This window comes from Acinonyx jubatus, chromosome C1, assembly GCF_027475565.1.
Source record: "Acinonyx jubatus isolate Ajub_Pintada_27869175 chromosome C1, VMU_Ajub_asm_v1.0, whole genome shotgun sequence".
Taxonomy (NCBI): Eukaryota; Metazoa; Chordata; class Mammalia; order Carnivora; family Felidae; genus Acinonyx; species Acinonyx jubatus.
This window is the reverse complement of record NC_069381.1, coordinates 35,687,777-35,704,661: the sequence shown is the minus strand read 5'-3', so window position 1 is coordinate 35,704,661 and position 16,885 is coordinate 35,687,777. Positions and strand designations below refer to the sequence as shown.

General features: G+C 38.2%; 2 protein-coding genes across 8 annotated transcripts in view; one reads left to right on the top strand and one right to left on the bottom strand.

Moving 5' to 3' along the window:
• IPP (intracisternal A particle-promoted polypeptide) overlaps positions 1 to 9,954 on the top strand; it is a 41,725-nt gene extending 31,771 nt beyond the window's left edge. For all 6 annotated transcript variants that reach the window (XM_053213422.1, XM_015066872.3, XM_053213419.1 and 3 more), the window contains one exon: positions 7,960 to 9,954. In XM_053213422.1, coding sequence (XP_053069397.1) covers positions 7,960 to 8,184 — 225 coding nt within the window. In that variant the 3' untranslated portion in view covers positions 8,185 to 9,954. The remainder of the gene's footprint in view (positions 1 to 7,959) is intronic.
• Positions 5,494 to 16,862, bottom strand: TMEM69 (transmembrane protein 69). Of its 2 annotated transcripts, none has more exons than XM_015066870.3 (3): positions 16,153 to 16,862; positions 14,293 to 14,429; positions 5,494 to 13,149 (listed from the first exon to the last, which is right to left on the bottom strand). In XM_015066870.3, exons 2-3 carry the CDS (start codon positions 14,332 to 14,334, stop codon positions 12,439 to 12,441), a joined length of 753 nt encoding a protein of 250 aa, XP_014922356.1. In that variant the 5' UTR covers positions 14,335 to 14,429; positions 16,153 to 16,862; the 3' UTR covers positions 5,494 to 12,438. The 2 variants fall into 2 exon arrangements, with proteins under 2 accessions (XP_014922356.1, XP_014922355.1); XM_015066869.3 differs by having other exon boundaries at positions 14,293 to 14,432; positions 16,153 to 16,861.
• Positions 16,863 to 16,885: the final 23 nt, after the last annotated feature.

The window sequence follows — 16,885 nt, the reverse complement described above, 5'->3', positions numbered from 1 at the left end:
GGTATTCCATACCAAACTGTTCTCTAGTTCTTGATAGACAGCAACTGGGTACCCTCAAGTCAATTCATTTCTGACCCTAATAACCCCACAGATTAAGGGCTCAGTTTTACAAGACTGCCCCTCACTTTACACACCAATTTCAAGCAGTGGGACTTCAGGTTAACCACTGACTTCTTTACATTACATTTGTTTGATTTGGATACAAATCAGGGGTTCCCAAAATCCTTTCCTCGGGTTCAATAATTTGCTCTAATGGCTTACAGAACTCAGGGAAACACTTTATGTACTATTACTGGTTTATTATAAAGGATATAAATGAATAGTCAGATAAAGAGGTATATACGGCAAGGTCCAGAAGGGTCTTGGGTGTAGGAGTCTGTAGAATTTGGGGTATGACACCCTTGTGATACATGGATGTCTTTACCAACCTGAAAGCTCTCCAAAAACAATAGTATGGGGATTTTTATGGAGGCTTCATCATGTAGGCATAATTGATTACTAATTCAACCTCCAGCCCCTCTCCCCTACCCAGATGATAGGGGGTGGGGCTAAAAGTTCCAAGGTTCTAATTCTGGCTTGGTCTTTCTGATAACCAGCTCTCATTCTGAAGCTGTTAAGAGCACCTCATTAGAACAAAAGACACTTCTATCACCCAGGAAATTCCAAAGGATTTAGGAGTTCTGTGTCAGGAACTGGGGCCAGAGACCAAATACATATTTCTTGTTACGTCACATCCTCCTATTAGTTCTTTGCCTGTTCTAATAGAGTCTCACTTTATGCATTGAACAGATTAGTAGTACTCAAGACACAAGGGGACCTCTGGCAGTCTTGCTTGCAAATCTTAGCTGCTTCAACCTCTCTAAACCATGATCTCTGTCTCCTAAATCAGATTACTGTCATGCTGTGCTTGGGAATCTCCTTCCCTGTACTACTGTTTAGAAAGCCCCATCAGACAGAAAGCTTGGACACCTTGTTTGTTTCTTTTTCTAAGGGATCACAATTATTCATTGTGTGTTGTCTGAGAACTTTTGTTTCATAGGTTTTGTCCAGTTTTCTAGGTTTTTATGGCAGGAGGACAGCTTTGGTAACAATTAGTCTACCATGGCTGTAAGTGGAAATCCTTCCTGTGTCCTTTTGACATGTTCCATCATTCATTGAGCATTACTTTATAGATAATAAAATATTTCAAGCTTATTTTGTACTTTCTCTGCTCTAGCCCTGGAATCAGCCATTTCTCTAAGAAGCTCCAGTTTGTCTTAGGGAAGGATAGTATTCAGAAACCAAGGTCTAGGCACTTGGACTGCTCATTACTACTGGGGTATTGCTGCTTCTAGGCACTCTCAGTAAACAGAGCCAGGAAATACATATATTTACATACATATATTCACGCACATTAATTTGTAAATATTTCTGTAACATGTAAGTATTATACATTATAAAACCATGAGTTCATAATGATAACTCCAAATTCCAGTACAATATCTCAGATTCTTTCAGGCCTTACCCATTTCCATTTTTGTAAATACCTTCTCTGTTAGTTAAAAACTTGGGTCCTATTATTCTCCCTATAGCTGACCCTTGAACACAACATGGTTTTGAACTGTGTGGGTCCACTTATACATGGAATTTTTCAATACATACAATACGGTACTGTAAATGTATCTTCTCTTCCTTATGATTTTTTTAATAAAATTTACTAATAGTAAGTTATTAGTAATTAAGTTTGTGGGGAGTCAAAAGTTACACATGGATTTTCAACCGCATGGGGGTAGGTGCCCCAACCCCCTTGCTGTTAATGGGTCAACTGTATATTTACTTGTTAATTCAATGTACTTATTAAATGAAACAAATCTCCCTACTATGTCCAACTCTCTTCTCTAACTGCCACTTCTGTACATAACCCTTCTTTTTTTTTTTTTTTAAATGTTTATTTATTTTTGAGAGACAGAGACAGCATGAGTGGAAGAGGGGAGAGAGAGAGAGAGGGAGACCCAGGATATGAAGCAGGCTCCAGGCTCTGCGCTGTCAGCACAGAGCCCAATGTGGGGCTCGAACTCATGAGCCATGAGATCATGACCTGAGCCAAAGTCGGATGCTCAACCGACTGAGCTACCCAGGCGCCCCTGTACATAGCCCTTCTTGTCACTGCGTATATGAGCTCACCAATGTTCTTTCTTCCTCTCACATACTGGGTTGACTCAATTATGCTAGGAAGGGGAGATTAGAGGAAAATAGGGAAAGGTTGTGTCTTCATTGAATCACCATTCTATCGTGCATTTGTTCATTAATCCATTTATTCATTCACTTGTACAGACTTCTTAGTATGTAAGTATCGATCAGATACTATGCATGGGGAAACAGGGCAAACTGAACATGCAAGGCCCCAGTTTTTAAGGAGCCTAAATTCTAGTGGGGAATATAGAGACGTAAATAGACAAACAATTACATCACAGTTTGTTAGGTGCTGGGATATGCAATAATAAGGTGTGTTATGCTGTAGGCTTATAGGTTAGAGCAATTTTTTCCAAATTAGTTTCTATGGAGTACTATATTTATCTGGAGAGAGAGAGAGAGAGAGAGAGAGAGCATGAGTGGGGGAAGGGTAGAGAGAGAGAGGGAGGGAGAGAATCCCAAGCAGGCTCTGCACTATCAGTGGAGAGCCTGACACAGGCTTGATCTCACAAATGGTGAGATCATGACCTGAGCCAGAATCAAGAATCAAACACGCAACTGACTGAGCCACCCAGGTGCCCCTAGTTTTTTGCACTGTTAAGAGGAATTAGGTAACGTGTTCCCCTAATCAACTATATGTAGGGAAAGTCGGGTTAAACAAAGTTAAATAAGTTTCTTTACACAATTTAGTACAATAATATGCTTTATGCCTCTTTATGCTAAATCTCTCAAATTTTATGGTGCACACAAACCCTTTTGTTTGTGGATGTTTGTGGAGCATTTCTGGAATAAAGTGTTTCAGGGAACATATTTTGGGAAATGTGGATTAATGTTACTTGCATTTTATGGTTCTTAAACCACTTATGGTTATTAAAACCTTTAAAGCCTAAAGATTTAAATTTTCTTTCTTTTCTCTCTCAAGTAAAAAGAATTTTGTTAACAGCTTTATTGAGATATTATTCACACACCAAACATTTGAATTGTTTAAACTTTTGGCTATTATAAACAATGCTGCTGTGAACATTTGTGTACACATTTTTGTGTGGACATGTGTTTTCATTTTTCTTGGGTATATACATACCTAGGAGTGAAATTGCTGGATGATACAGTAATTCCAACTTCGGCTCAGGTCATGATCTCACAGTTTGTGGGTTTGAACCCAGCTGTCTGTGCTGACAGCTCAGAGCCTGGAACCTGCTTCGGATTCTGTTTGTCTCTCTCTCTCTGCCCCTACCCCGCTCATGCTCTGTCTGTCTCTCTCTCAAATAACAAACATTAGAAATTTTTTGAAAAATGGATTGTCTTTTTATTATTGAGTTGTAAGAGTTCTTTATATATTCTAGTCCTTTATCAGATGTATCATTTGCAAAAATTTCCCCCCATTCCAAGAAGTGATTTTCTTCACTTTATGGTATAGTTAGAAGCACAAACATTTTTGGGGCACCTGGATGGCTCAGTTGGTTAAGCGTCTTGACTCTTGATCTCAGCTCAGGTCTTGATCTCAGGGTTGTGAGTTTAAGCTCCACATTGGGCTCTATGCTGGGTGTGAGGCCCACTTTAAAAAAAAAAAAATCAGCATTTTTAATTTTGATTTTTTTTCTTTTGTCATTTATGCTTTTGGTGTCATAACTAAGAAACCATTGCCTAATTCAGTGTTATGAAGATATTTTTCTAAGAGTTTTATAGTTTTAGCTCTTATATTTAAGTCTTTGATTCATTTTAAGTTAATTTTTGTATATGGGATGAAGTAGGGGTCTACCTTCATTCTTTTGTATGTGGCTAACCCATCATCCCAGCACTATTTGTTGAAAAGACTATTCTTTCCCATTGGATTGTCTTGGTACCTCTGTTGAAAATCAGTTGACCATGAAAGTGAGGGTTTATTTCTGGACTCTCAGTTTTATTCACTTATCTATCTATATGCCTATTCTAATGCCACTACCACACTGTCTTCATTACTGTAGCTTTGTAGCAAGTTTTGAAATTGGACAGTGTGAGTCCTTCAACTTTGTACCTCTTTTAAAGAGGGGGTTTAGGGGTACCTGGGTGGCTCAGGTATCAAAGCATCCAGCTTTGGCTCAAGTCATGATCTCACAGTTTGTGGGTTCGAGCCCCACATCGGGCTCCACGCTGACAGTGCAGAGCCTACTTGGGATTCTTTGGGATTCTCTCTCTCTCTGTGTCCCTCCCCTACCCATGCTCATGCTCTCTCTCAAAATAAATAAATAAATAAACTTAATAAATAAATAAATAGAATAAAAAATAAAAAAATGGGTTTAGCTATTTTGGGTCCTTTCCATGTGAATTTTAGAATCAGCTTGTCAGGTTTTGTTTTTCTTGTTTTAAGATTTTATTTAAAAAAAAATTTTTTTTTTTTTTTTACGTTTATTTATCTTTCAGACAGAGAGAGACAGAGCATGAACAGGGGAGGGGCAGAGGGAGAGGTAGACACAGAATCCGAAACAGGCTCCAGGCTCTGAGCTGTCAGCCCAGAGCCCGACGCGGGGCTCGAACTCACGGACCGCGAGATCATGATCTGAGCCGAAGTCGGCCGCCCAACCGACCAAGCCACACAGGTGCCCCAAGATTTTATTTTTAAATAATCTGTATACCCAGTGTGGGGCTCAAACTCAGAAACCCAAGATCAAGAGTCGCATGTTCTTCCAGCTGAGCCAACCAGGTGCCCCATCAGCTTGTCGGTTTTTACCAAGAAGCTAGCTGGATTTTGATAGGGATTACATTGAATTAGAGATCAATATGGGGAGTGTTGCTATCTTAACAATATTAGGACCTTTTTAAAAAATGTTTTTAATGTTTATTTATTTTTGAGAGAGAGAGAGCGAGAGCGAGTGGAGGAGGGGCAGAGAGAGAGGGAGACACAGAATTCAAAGCAGGCTCCGGGCTCCGAGCTGTCAGCACAGAGCCCAAAGCAGGGCTCGAACTCATGAACTGCGAGACCATGACCTGAGCCAAAGTAGGACACTCAACCGACTGAGCCACCCAGGTGCCCCAACAATATTAGGACTTTTCATCTTCAACATGGAATGTTTTTCTGTTTGTTTAGTCGTCTTCAGTTTCTTTAAACAATGTTTTATAATTTTCAGTTCCTTGAACTCTGTTTTTAAAATTATTCCTAAGTATTTTATTCCTTTAATGTTTTCTTAATTTCATGTTCAGATTTTTCATTGCTAGTGTATAGAAATTCAATTGATTTTTGTCTGTTGATCTTATATCCTGAAACTTTGTAGCACTTGAACTCTGATAGTTTTTTTGTGGATTTTTTTTATTAAAAAAATTTTTTAACGTTATTTATTTTTGAGAGAGAGAGACAGAGTGTGAGTGGTGGAGGGGCAGAGAGAGAGGAAGACACAAAATCCAAAGCAGGCTCCAGGCTCTGAGCTGTCAGCACAGAGCCTGATGTGGGGCTCAAACTCACAAGCTGTGAGATCATGACCTGAGCTGAAGTCGGACGCTTAACTGACTGAGCCACCCAGGCTCCCCTTTTTTTATGGATTTCTTAAGATTTTCCAAATACAAGATTGTGTCTTCTATAAATAGAGATCGCTTTACTTTATCCTTTCCACTCTCAATGCCTTTTATTTCATTTTCTTTCCTAATTGCCTTGGTTAAAACCTCTAGTACAATGTTGAATAGAAGTGGCAAGAATAGAATTGTCTTATTGTAAAGCATGATTTTGATTCTTATTTCTAATAAATTTCAGACTTTGGTGATAGTTCAAATTCCTTTGACCTTCTGTGTGATCTTATTTGGGAATCTAGAAAATGAACTTTCTGAGAGCACTTTCTGTTGCTATTTTTTTCTATATGGCTGGAAATGAATAGATTTTTGTTCCAAAATAAGTGTTTATCAGTAGTCAGTTACCTTGGTTTTTCGTGCATAAATCTAAAATGTTACTGTTATTTTCTGCCTACTAAAGACCTACATTATAGATCCAACTCTTAAAGATAATGTATAACATGTGTCTGGTCCTACAGAGTTTATTTTGAGGTTACTCAGGATAAAAAGCAAACTATAGTTCTAATACACTGATGAAAATGAAACATCGACATTGTGGGATGAGCCCCGTGGTTCCCTTATTCTTGTCAAGAGCCATTTTTGTAGGGGAGATTTCATTCTTTTTTATGGGTGAATAATATTCCACTGTATTCATATACTATTCTTTATCCATTCCTCTACTGATGAACACTGAGGCTGCTTCTGTAATTTGGCTATGTAAATAATGCTGCAATAAACATAGGGGTGCATGTGTCCCTTTGAATTAGTGTTTTTGTACTTTTTAGGTAAATACCCAGTAGTGCCATTACTGGATTGTAGGCAGTAGTTTTTAACTTTTTGAGGAACCTCTATACTGTTTTCTCCAGTGGCTGTACCAGTTTGCATTCCCACCAGCAGTGCACGAGGGTTCCTTTTTTTCCACATCCTTACTAACACTTTGTTTCCTGTGTTATATTTTTATTTCTATTTTTTTTTAAGTAATCTCTATGCCCAACATGGGGCTCAAAGTCATGACCCCAAGATCGAGTCACATGCCCAACCAACTGAACCAGTCAGGTGCCCCATCTTGTATTTTGATTTTAGCCATTCTGACAGGGGTGAGGTGGTATCTCATTGTAGTTTTGATTCGCATTTCCCTGATGATGAGTGATGTTGAGCATCTTCTCACATGTCTGTTGGCCATCTGGATGTCTTCTTTGGCGAAATGTCTGTTCATGTCTTTTGTCCATTTTTTAATTGGATGATGATGATGATTATTATAGTATTGAGTTGTAACAGCACTTTATATATTTTGGATATTAACCCTTTATCAGATATGTCATTTGCAAATATCTTCTCCCATTCAGTAGGTTGTTTTCTTGTTTTGTTGATTGTTTTCTTCACTGTGAAGAAAACAGCATTTTATTTTGATGTAGTCCCAACAGTTTATATTTACTTTTATTTATTTTTGTCTTTCCTCAGGAGACCTAGCTAGAAAAGTGTTGCTACAGCTGATATCAGAGAAATTGCTGTGTGTGCTGTCTTGTAGGATTTTTATGGTTTCAGGTCTCACAGTTAGGTCCTTGATCCATTTTGAGCTTATTTTTGTGTATGGTGTCAGAAGGTGGTCCAGTTTTATTCTTTGGCATATAGTCCTGTTTTTCCCAACACCATTTGAAATATTCTTATATTTTAAAATAATCTTTTAATCTGGAAAAATCATTCTCACCAAAATAGGCTATAGTTTCTGACCCCCGATCTATACTTTTTCTGAAAATACATTTTGCAAATCATTAACTCCACTAGATGATCTTTGAAAAAAAGGATTCCGTGGTTAATAACTGGGCAAGTGTTGATAGCCATATCATTATCTTGGAGATTAATAAAGGTCATTAGCATATTAAAGTCCTTCTGTATAGAGAAGCTTTTTTCTTCTTGGAGCTTTGTGGGTTTGTGGTGTGTGTGTGTGTGTGTGTGTGTGTGTGTGTGTGTGTGCGCATTACCTACTTATATTCAATAGAACTAGTTTTATAGAACGCATGCCTATAAGGGATTTCTAGATTGTCTCCTGATCATGATTTATAATTAATCAAACATGTTTTTCAGTTGTTTTCCTCTAAACTCGTTACTTTTGTCTATGCCTACTCAAAAGTTCATTTGAAAATGTTTATATGACTGGATTGTGAGTTTGAAATTTAAACATGTAAAAAGAACTAGAGTATCTGATTTCTCAACAGTTTTCTCTGTTACCATTTTATGATTTCTGCTCTTTTTTTATTTCCTCTTAACCAGGAAAAGTGGGTTGAAGTTGCTTCGATGAAAGTGCCTAGAGCAGGCATGTGTGTTGTGGCAGTTAATGGGCTTCTGTATGTTTCTGGAGGTCGATCTTCCAGCCATGATTTCTTGGCCCCAGGTACCTTGGACTCTGTTGAAGTTTATAACCCTCATTCAGATACATGGACAGAAATCGGTAACATGATCACCAGTCGTTGTGAAGGTGGTGTTGCTGTACTATGAAATATAAAGCATAAGGGAGCACAAGAAACATTTTGAAAATAAAATGTTTGCAAATCACATATGTATTTGGTGATAGGACCCTCTGATTCTGTTGAGTTTTCCATGTATTTGATAGGTTAGATGACTAAAGAATGATTTTTCTAAGAATTTGAGTGAGAGGAGATATGGAACATATCCTAAATTAATAAAGAACTCACACAAATTTGTTAAGCTTACCAATAGCAATGCTGTTTTTGCTCTAGAATTTTCCCCTAAGGGAAGAGTCCTAATTGTAAAAATGATTTGCTAGAAGCTTCTTGGCTAATAGCCCCTTTAGCTGTTTCTCCGGGGCAAGCCAAGCTGTAACATGACCCTTATGTGATATAAGAATTTTAGTGAGACAGTTTAAAGATGTCTGTACATTCATGATTCAGTCTATAGCACAATTTTCCATGGCCATAGTTGAACCTACAGAGAAAAGCCAATGAAACAACTCCCTACTTTCATTTGATGCCAGGAGTTTTCAATAGCCCCAGACTTTTTATTAGCAGCAGATACACTGGGAGGGACATGTGGGAAATATCTAGCTATCTGTATAGATGTTTATATAGATTGATACATTTTTGCCTATTGTTCACAGGGTTAAAAAAGCTTTTGTTCACTTACATTTTTTGTCTTAATGCTGAAAATGCAAGTGAGGAATTACTAGGAGGTTCTTAGTGATAGTCCATTAGTGCAATTGGATAATATAATGGGTAACAGAGCCTAGTGGGAGGTTAACACCTATTTTCTAAATAGTTCTTAGTTTGGCTTTGGGAAGAGGGAATTTTATTACACCATCAACCTTGGTAAAGCTTACTTGTACTTGAGCAAGCCTAAGTATGAACTTAGTACAAAGCCTACTGCCTGGCTTGGAAAAAGTGGAATTGTAGGTACCTATGAAGCTTTTATAGACATTGTTAAGTTAAAGGACTCTGATCCAAAACTGCTTCTCAGAACTTTTCATTTTTCACCTGAGAAACATTCTAAAGAATGTTTTCTGTCCAGTTCTGAGGAACATTCTTTGTGTACATGATCATTATTTTATTTATTTCCACTAGTCGTTTGGAACCATACATATTAAAGGTCTTGCATATATTTACGTTTACCTAGTGATTCCAGGATTTGATTTGTATATCCCTGATTTCCCTTTTTCTTTACTAAAGTTCTTCAGGGTATTGTTAACAGGGATCAGCAGCTTATTTAGATACACAATCTTTGGTAAGCATTAAAGACTCAGCACTCATATCCAAAATATTTGGATTGGCCCACAAGGATACTTTCTTCTATAACTTAACCATGTGCATGTATTAAGAAAAGCCCAAGTAGTGCTGACACAAAGCTCTGTGTCCCTTTCTTTGGGGTATCCTGAAAGTCTGAAGTGTCATAGATGCTTGGCTGAGATGTATAAAATGTCAAGGAATGAAGTATCAAGATCATTTGTAAATTATTGAAGCTCTAATTTATGTGCCTTTAATATTTCTAGTTATAGAAAATCTGCATTCTGGTTCAAAAGAGATTTAAAAAATACTACTGTAATTTAGTTCTCATTATTGCCTGGTGCCAAACTAAAATGGCACTGTGAGGGAGGCATTTTGTATTGTGGTGGCAGAAACCTGTCAAGACAATCCATGTTTGGGCTTAACAGGTCCAGACAATCTCTGTAAATAGATAATTGTAAAAATGCTTATTATTTTTTGGGTAATGACACTGTTTTAAAAATAATGTACTAATAAAGTATGTTGATTTTTGCTTTCCTTGTATTACTTATAACTTAGTTTATTAGTGGTGTTCCTGGATCACCACCAAACTAATAGGATTGACCAAGTTTTTTAGTGTTTTGTTTTACCTTTAGGGACTTGCACATTTAGTTCTTACATTTAAATCTGTTTTCTGAGCAGCTGTTAATGTGATCTTCCTTCAAAATATTTGACAATCTTGGAGCACCTAGGTGGCTCAGTTGGTTGAGTGTCTGACTTCAACTCAGGTCATGATCTCATGGTTCATGAATTTAAGCCCTGCATCGGGCTCTGCTCTGACAGTGCAGAGCTTGCTTGGGATTCTTTCTCTCTATGCCCCTACCCCGCTTGCTCTCTGTCTCTCTCAAAATAAATAAACTTAAAAAAAAATTTTTTTTATATTTGACAATCTAATATACTTCAAGACGTCCTGTGCAATGTAAAGTTGGATGTACTTTAAAATCAGTTAAAAAAAATTTTTTTTAATATTTGAGAGCGAGCGAGCTCAAGAGCACATGAGTGGGGGAGGGGCAGAGAGAGAGGGAGACACAGAATCCAAAGCAGGGCTCAAACTCATAAACTGTGCATCATGACCTGAGCTGAAGTCTGACACTTAACTGATGAGCCACCCAGGTGCCCCTAGAATCAGTTTTCTTAAAGAATCATACACTGTAATTCACTTGCAAAGTGCATTTGCCTGCCTCGTTTATTGAAATTGGGCAACTAACTTAAGTGACTTGCCCCTATTCTGAAAGATGAATTTGAGATCAGAGAAGTTTTAATTTGTGCAGTCCTCATGTAATTTAGAAGCAGTTTCCTCACCAAAACACTGTGAGTAGAATCTGAGAAAGAGCTTCTAAAGTGTAAGGTTTCTTTTCTTTAGTGTCAGACTGTAGGTAACATATTCTCTGCATTAATAAAGAAGGATTGTGTGGTTTTATTGGTAAGATTCTCACTGATCAGAACAAGGTCTAGCTCTGTGGTATTATATTTGTTTGCTACGGCTGGTGTAACAAAGTACCACAGAAGTTTAAACAAAACTTATTGTCTCATAGTTTTGGAAGCTGGAAGTCTAAAATCAACTTGTTGGTAGTTGGTTCCTTCTGAGGGCTGAAAGGAAGGCATGTATTCTAGGAATCCTTGGAATGTGGATGGCCACCTTCATGTATACATGGCAATTTTCCCTGTATGCATGTTTATCTCTAAGTTTTCCCTTGTTATTAGAATACTGGTAATAAAAAAAGAATGCTGGTAATATTACATTACAGCTTACTCGTATGCCCTCATTTTAGCCTTATTACCTCTGTAAAGACCCTGTCTCCAAATAAGGTCACATTCTGAGATATTGGGGCTAGGATTTCAACACACAATTTATGAAAATCAAGTTAACTAATATTTGAATACATTATCCAAAGATAACATATACCAGGTTTATATTCTTTAAGTTTATTGATTTATTTTGAGAGAGTGAGCAAGCAGGGGAGAGGCAGAGAAAGAGGGAGAATCACTTGCAGGCTCTGCACTGCCAGCAGAGCCTGATGTGGGGCTCAAACTCACAAACCATGAGATCATGACCTGAGCTGAGATTCAGTCAGACACCTAACCAACAGTCACCCATGTGCTCCTACTGATTTATAGTCTTCTGCCAATTAAATTGTTTTTCCTTTTTTTAGAAGACAATCTCAAGAGACTGTTTTCAAGTTAGAACCTAAAGTGTTGCTTCTGTTTTTAAAACAGCTTCTGAGTTGTGTAAAACTAGATCACCCTGCTTGATAGAACATCAAGATGGCTCCAGCTTTACTTTTCCTAATTTATACATACTTGTGACTTTATTTAAAAAATTTTTTGACCAGCTGATGATATTTGAAGATGGGGTTGTGTCTATAAAAATTGGATACAAACTGGAAAATGTGTCCAGCTTTTCTTTGAATATGGCTTTCCCCTTATGATACTGCTCCCTACTGACTTTTAGAGCCACAGATCCTTTCAGCTCATATAACTAGATTATACCAGATAAAATGAGCTTGGAAATGCAATTCTCAGGGCCAATTGCAATGACAACCCCACAACGGAACCACCTATTATTTTCAAACTATCATGGATACAGAGTTTTCCTCTTATGGGAGAATATGCATGTCTTTTTTCAATGATCATAAGGCTCTAGCAAAAAGGATTTTCATTTTTATCATTTTATATATATTTTTTTTCATTTTACGTTTTTCAAAACAAGTAAAACATTAAAATGTTATGTATAATTCATACACACTGAAAAATGTAACCTAAAGTGAAAATGACTTGTTAGGGATTTTCAAACTCTTATCAAGTAATTCCTAGGAAATAAAGATTTCTAGAAATGAAAAAAAAAAATCTGTGAATAAATAACCACTGATGGGGAACAAAAGCTAAACAGGAGAAGAAGAAAAAGGTGATGCCAAAACACAACTTTATGAGGCTTGTAGCCAACATGCTAACATTATCTACAAAGTAGTTTTTATATTTATTCTACTTGACCAGGCTTCTTGAGTCCTTTCTCTGGATAAATATCTTTAACTAGTAAAGTGATTACAAATGAAAGCAAAGCCACTAAAGTGACTACTATCTTAAGGACTTTGAACCAGTTGGGATAATGTGGCAAGAGAAAAAGTTCAATGTGTAATGCTATCCCCAAACCTATTATTACTGTGACTATAGCTTCACTGAGTCTTTCAGAAATAAGGAAGGCAAACCATGAAAACAGAAGAGGAGGCGTACTACTAGCCAAACTGAGGAAGTCTGGTTTGGCTGTATTATCTTCTGGCAGAGCAAAACCCCATTTGATCCCTCCCAAGAAAGATAGGAAACTGGCTCCATAAGCCATCTGAGTAAAAGCTAATAAGGGGATATAAGTCTTTGCCATCACCATGACCAGTGGTGGAGCAACAAAGGGGATTACTCCTGCCAGGATTATGTATAATAGTGGCTTTGGGCTTTCAAGCAGGAAAGTTATGGTGCCTGGTGGCTTGGTTGGAAGGACTTCTTGCTTCTGCTGCTTCTTAAAGCTGCATGGGGAAGTATGATAGTATTGTGTCTTGTTCATATACACTGGAAATGATGAGAAAAACCAAGGCCCTGGCAACAAAGGGGAAAAGTTTTGCTGGAGACATGTCTTGAGAGAAAGTGTTTCTATTCTGCTGGCTCCTAGTCGGAATGTGAAAGGGTACTTCAGCATCTAAAGAGAAAACAGAACCAGTAGACAAAAACAAATTTTAAAATAATAGCAATTTCTTAGTTAATCCCAAACTGAAACAATATAAAAACAAACCATCTCCTTTCTATTAGTACATCAAACTTACAAAAAGATTGTACTATAGGGTGATGTTAATGCTAGCTAAGGCTAGCAAATAGTGATAAAACATGCAAAAGAAACTGAATAGAAACCTAGTGATGTATTTTTTCCTACCACTAACCTTATCCCATGAAAGGAGTATCTGAAAGAGAAACAGGTAAAGAGTACACCTTTAGGATCTGGCATTTTAAACTGCCTCTTCTATTTATAACTTGCAAAAGAAGCAGTGTTAATTACTGTGGGAATGCTATTTTATATTGATAAAGCAATCTACCTTCCAGTTTAGCTTTATAGAAACTATACTTTCCATCGCTCCATTCCTTCCTACACGTCTCTGCCTACTTTTCTCTGTAGGGAACCCATCTTTCAAAATTCAGCATGAAGCATTCCCCAGTCTGAATTAATGCTCCTATAACTATGTAAGTATCTTCTGCACACTCCCATTATAATTCTCACAGTGAATGTAAATTATGTGTTTGTCTCCATATACTTGAGAGTCAGAACCATATTTTTTCCTTTGTCTTCAAACAAACAAAAAAACTCCCCAGTGCCTTTCATGGTCACAGCCAAAATAAAAACCTTTCCTGCTGATTCTGTGCTTTAGTGAGCAGATTTCAGACTTCAACTAGCTAATAGATGAACAGTGACTCAAAAAGCATTGAATGAAAGAAAAAAAAGCTATTTAAGAATCTTGGTGACTCCTCAAAATGCTAGGAATGATTCCATCCTGGAGTTTTTTCTTCCTTTTGTTTGGAATGTTCTTCCCTGAGCTGCTTGCACAGCCTATTCCCTCTCTTCCAACCTATTTTTAAGTACAATCTTAAGTTTATTGTTGATACTCCCTGTTCCCCTTCCCTGTTTTATATTTTTCCAGAGGACTTACCACTTGATATATGAAATAATTTGTTTTACCCACCTTTTCCCGCATCACCTAAATATATAAGGATAAAGATTTTTGTCTTTTTTTTTTTTCACTGCTATTGCCTCAGCGAAGCAGTGCCAACAAAATTTGCCGAATAAACCAACCTTTGAAGATGCCTGAGAAAACTTCTGGATGAAATGAAGCATGCTGGGTCCAATTGAAAGTCTTGCTCAGGAAGATGCCAGGCAGTTCTGATTAATTCATTTTTACAGCTAAGTGGAGGGGCTGAATCAGAAGTATGCTGCTGTGTACAAAACAAGATGTCACTTAATTTTCTTCATTTTATACATATCTTTTTATAAGTAGTAACTCAAGAATTTTACTTTGAAAACAATCATTAACATCTTCAAAAAATCAGTAACACATTAAGTAGATAGATCCTTTTCATCTCTGAACCATTCTTTTATTTTTTATTTTTATTAATGTTTATTTCTTTTTGAAAGAGAGAGCACATGCGAGTGGGCAAGTGAGGTGGGGGCAGAGAGAGGGGGAGACAGAGGATCCAAAGCAGGCTCTACACTCTCAGCGGGGCTTGAACTAATGAACTGTGAGATCATGACCTGAGCTGAAGTCTGGATGCTTAACCAACTGAGCCACCTAGGCACCCCTGAACCATTCTTCTAGCTTTTGCTGTTTGGTGTAACTGAAAAAGTAATGTACAGCGACAGAAGATTTGTATCTTACAAACACCTCTATAATTCCCCAGCTGTTGTGACCTTGCATAAATTGTTTCCTTGAAGTGCAGTTCTCTCATTAAAATGGAAAGTTATAGCTTCTCTGTTCTCTTTTTTCACCTTAGTTACCTATTTTGGGTAGGCATTTACAGTTCCAAATGATGGTAGCAATCAATACAATTTAGCTGTGAACCAAGCACTGTAACTATGTGTTTTATATGCATTAACTCATTTAATACAACAACGTTATCAACTTAGTGCTGAAAGAACACATATAGCCTGTTAAATTAGAGTGAAGATTTTGGAGTCAATTTGTGCTGGGATCATGGCTCCCCCACTTACCAAGTATGTGACTTTGAACAAGTTATTTAACCTTGTTATGTTGCAGTTCACTCATCTTTGAAATAATTACAAGAACTACATAGGGTCGTTTTGAAAGTTAAAAGAATTAATACATGTAAAGAACTGAGAACTGTCCCTAACATAAAGTAAGCACTCAAAAAGTATTAACTATATTCCCACCTTACACAAGGGGAAATGGTTACAAACCCTGTCTAATATAAGCAGCCAGTAAGTGGTTGAGTGAGAAGATAAATCTAGATCTGTCTTACATGAGTTTCACTCTTAATCAGGAGAATGGGTGTCTAAAAGATCCAAAAACCACATGTGCTACCTAAGTAAACATTTTAATGAACTAATTTCTAGGTTACAGCTCTTAAGGCTGGGTAGAAAAATCCTGTATGCATACCAGTCAATGTTTTCATTCTATAACATAAAGACGGAGGGAGGTAGGTTATCCCGGTCCTACGAATAGATCTTAGATGGCACTTACACCCACTCCTGACTTCAAACACATATATCTGCGGGGCCCACACTCACTGTTGCTCAAAATCACCTGCGTAAGAGCTTTCCGGACCACCCCCACTTAAAATCTCAATGCTCTTTTCACTTTCGGGACTCCCTATGCACTATGACCATGTGATTTCCAACTCTTGGTTGTTAAAGGGAAAGAGTAATGGCCTAAACCCCGGGGACGGCAACTGATGAGGAAATGAAGGGCAAAGAACCAAGGGTTAATCCGCTCAATTTAGGTGAAAACGGACGGTATTTCCACTGCCCCAGAGGGAAGACTTGCAGACTGCAAAGCCTCAGAGTGAACATTTGAGAGAAGTGTGTGGACGAAAGGATCCTCGGGAAACTGCCCCACAGTGCTCGCGGCTTTGATTTACTCTCAACCCTTGGTGACCCCATTCCCAATCTGCACCCTGTGGCAGTCGCCCTGCTACTTACTTGCCACCTTGGAATCAGGAGATGTAAATAAAGCTGAGCCGCCAGAATAGCCAGGTAGTCAGGAAAAGGCAACTTCCGGCACGTAGGTGGTAACAGTCCCTCCCCACTTCCTGAGAAGGGGCGGGTTGGGGAACAGTCCGGGTGGGAACTTGACCGGCGCTGAACTGGTTCCCATGCCAGGCTTTCCATCTTGGGTTATTATTTTAAATCTTAACTCTGGAAGCCAGCTTTTGAAGTCTGTAGGATGCCTGAATGGTCTTTCTTTTAGGTTTCCCAGCCAGCAGAATCTGCCCCTCCGAGTTCGGGAAGGTAGAGTGTAACTACTGAAACAATGACAAGTGATAGTGGTAGGAGAGATTTGGAGTCTAGGTCGTGTGACTTGGCCAAATTGTTTGCCATCCCTGGAACTCATAACAGGGTTTCTAGGATCGATGGGCCACATCTTACAATGTATTAGGGTCCTGAACTACTAAGAAAAACAAAACTGTTTTTATTTCCATTCTCGTTGCTTGGACCTGGAAACGTATTAAGAAATAAAGAGTATGGGGGCGCCTGGGTGGCTCAGTTGGTTAAGTGTGGGATTTCGGCTCAGGTCACATCTCCCGGTTTGTGAGTTTGAGCCCCACGTCGGGCTCTGTGCTGACAGCTTGCTTGGAGCCTGGAACTTGCTTCGGATTGTCTCCCTTTCTCTCTGCCCCTCCCCTGCTCACACTCTGTGTGTCTCTCAATAATA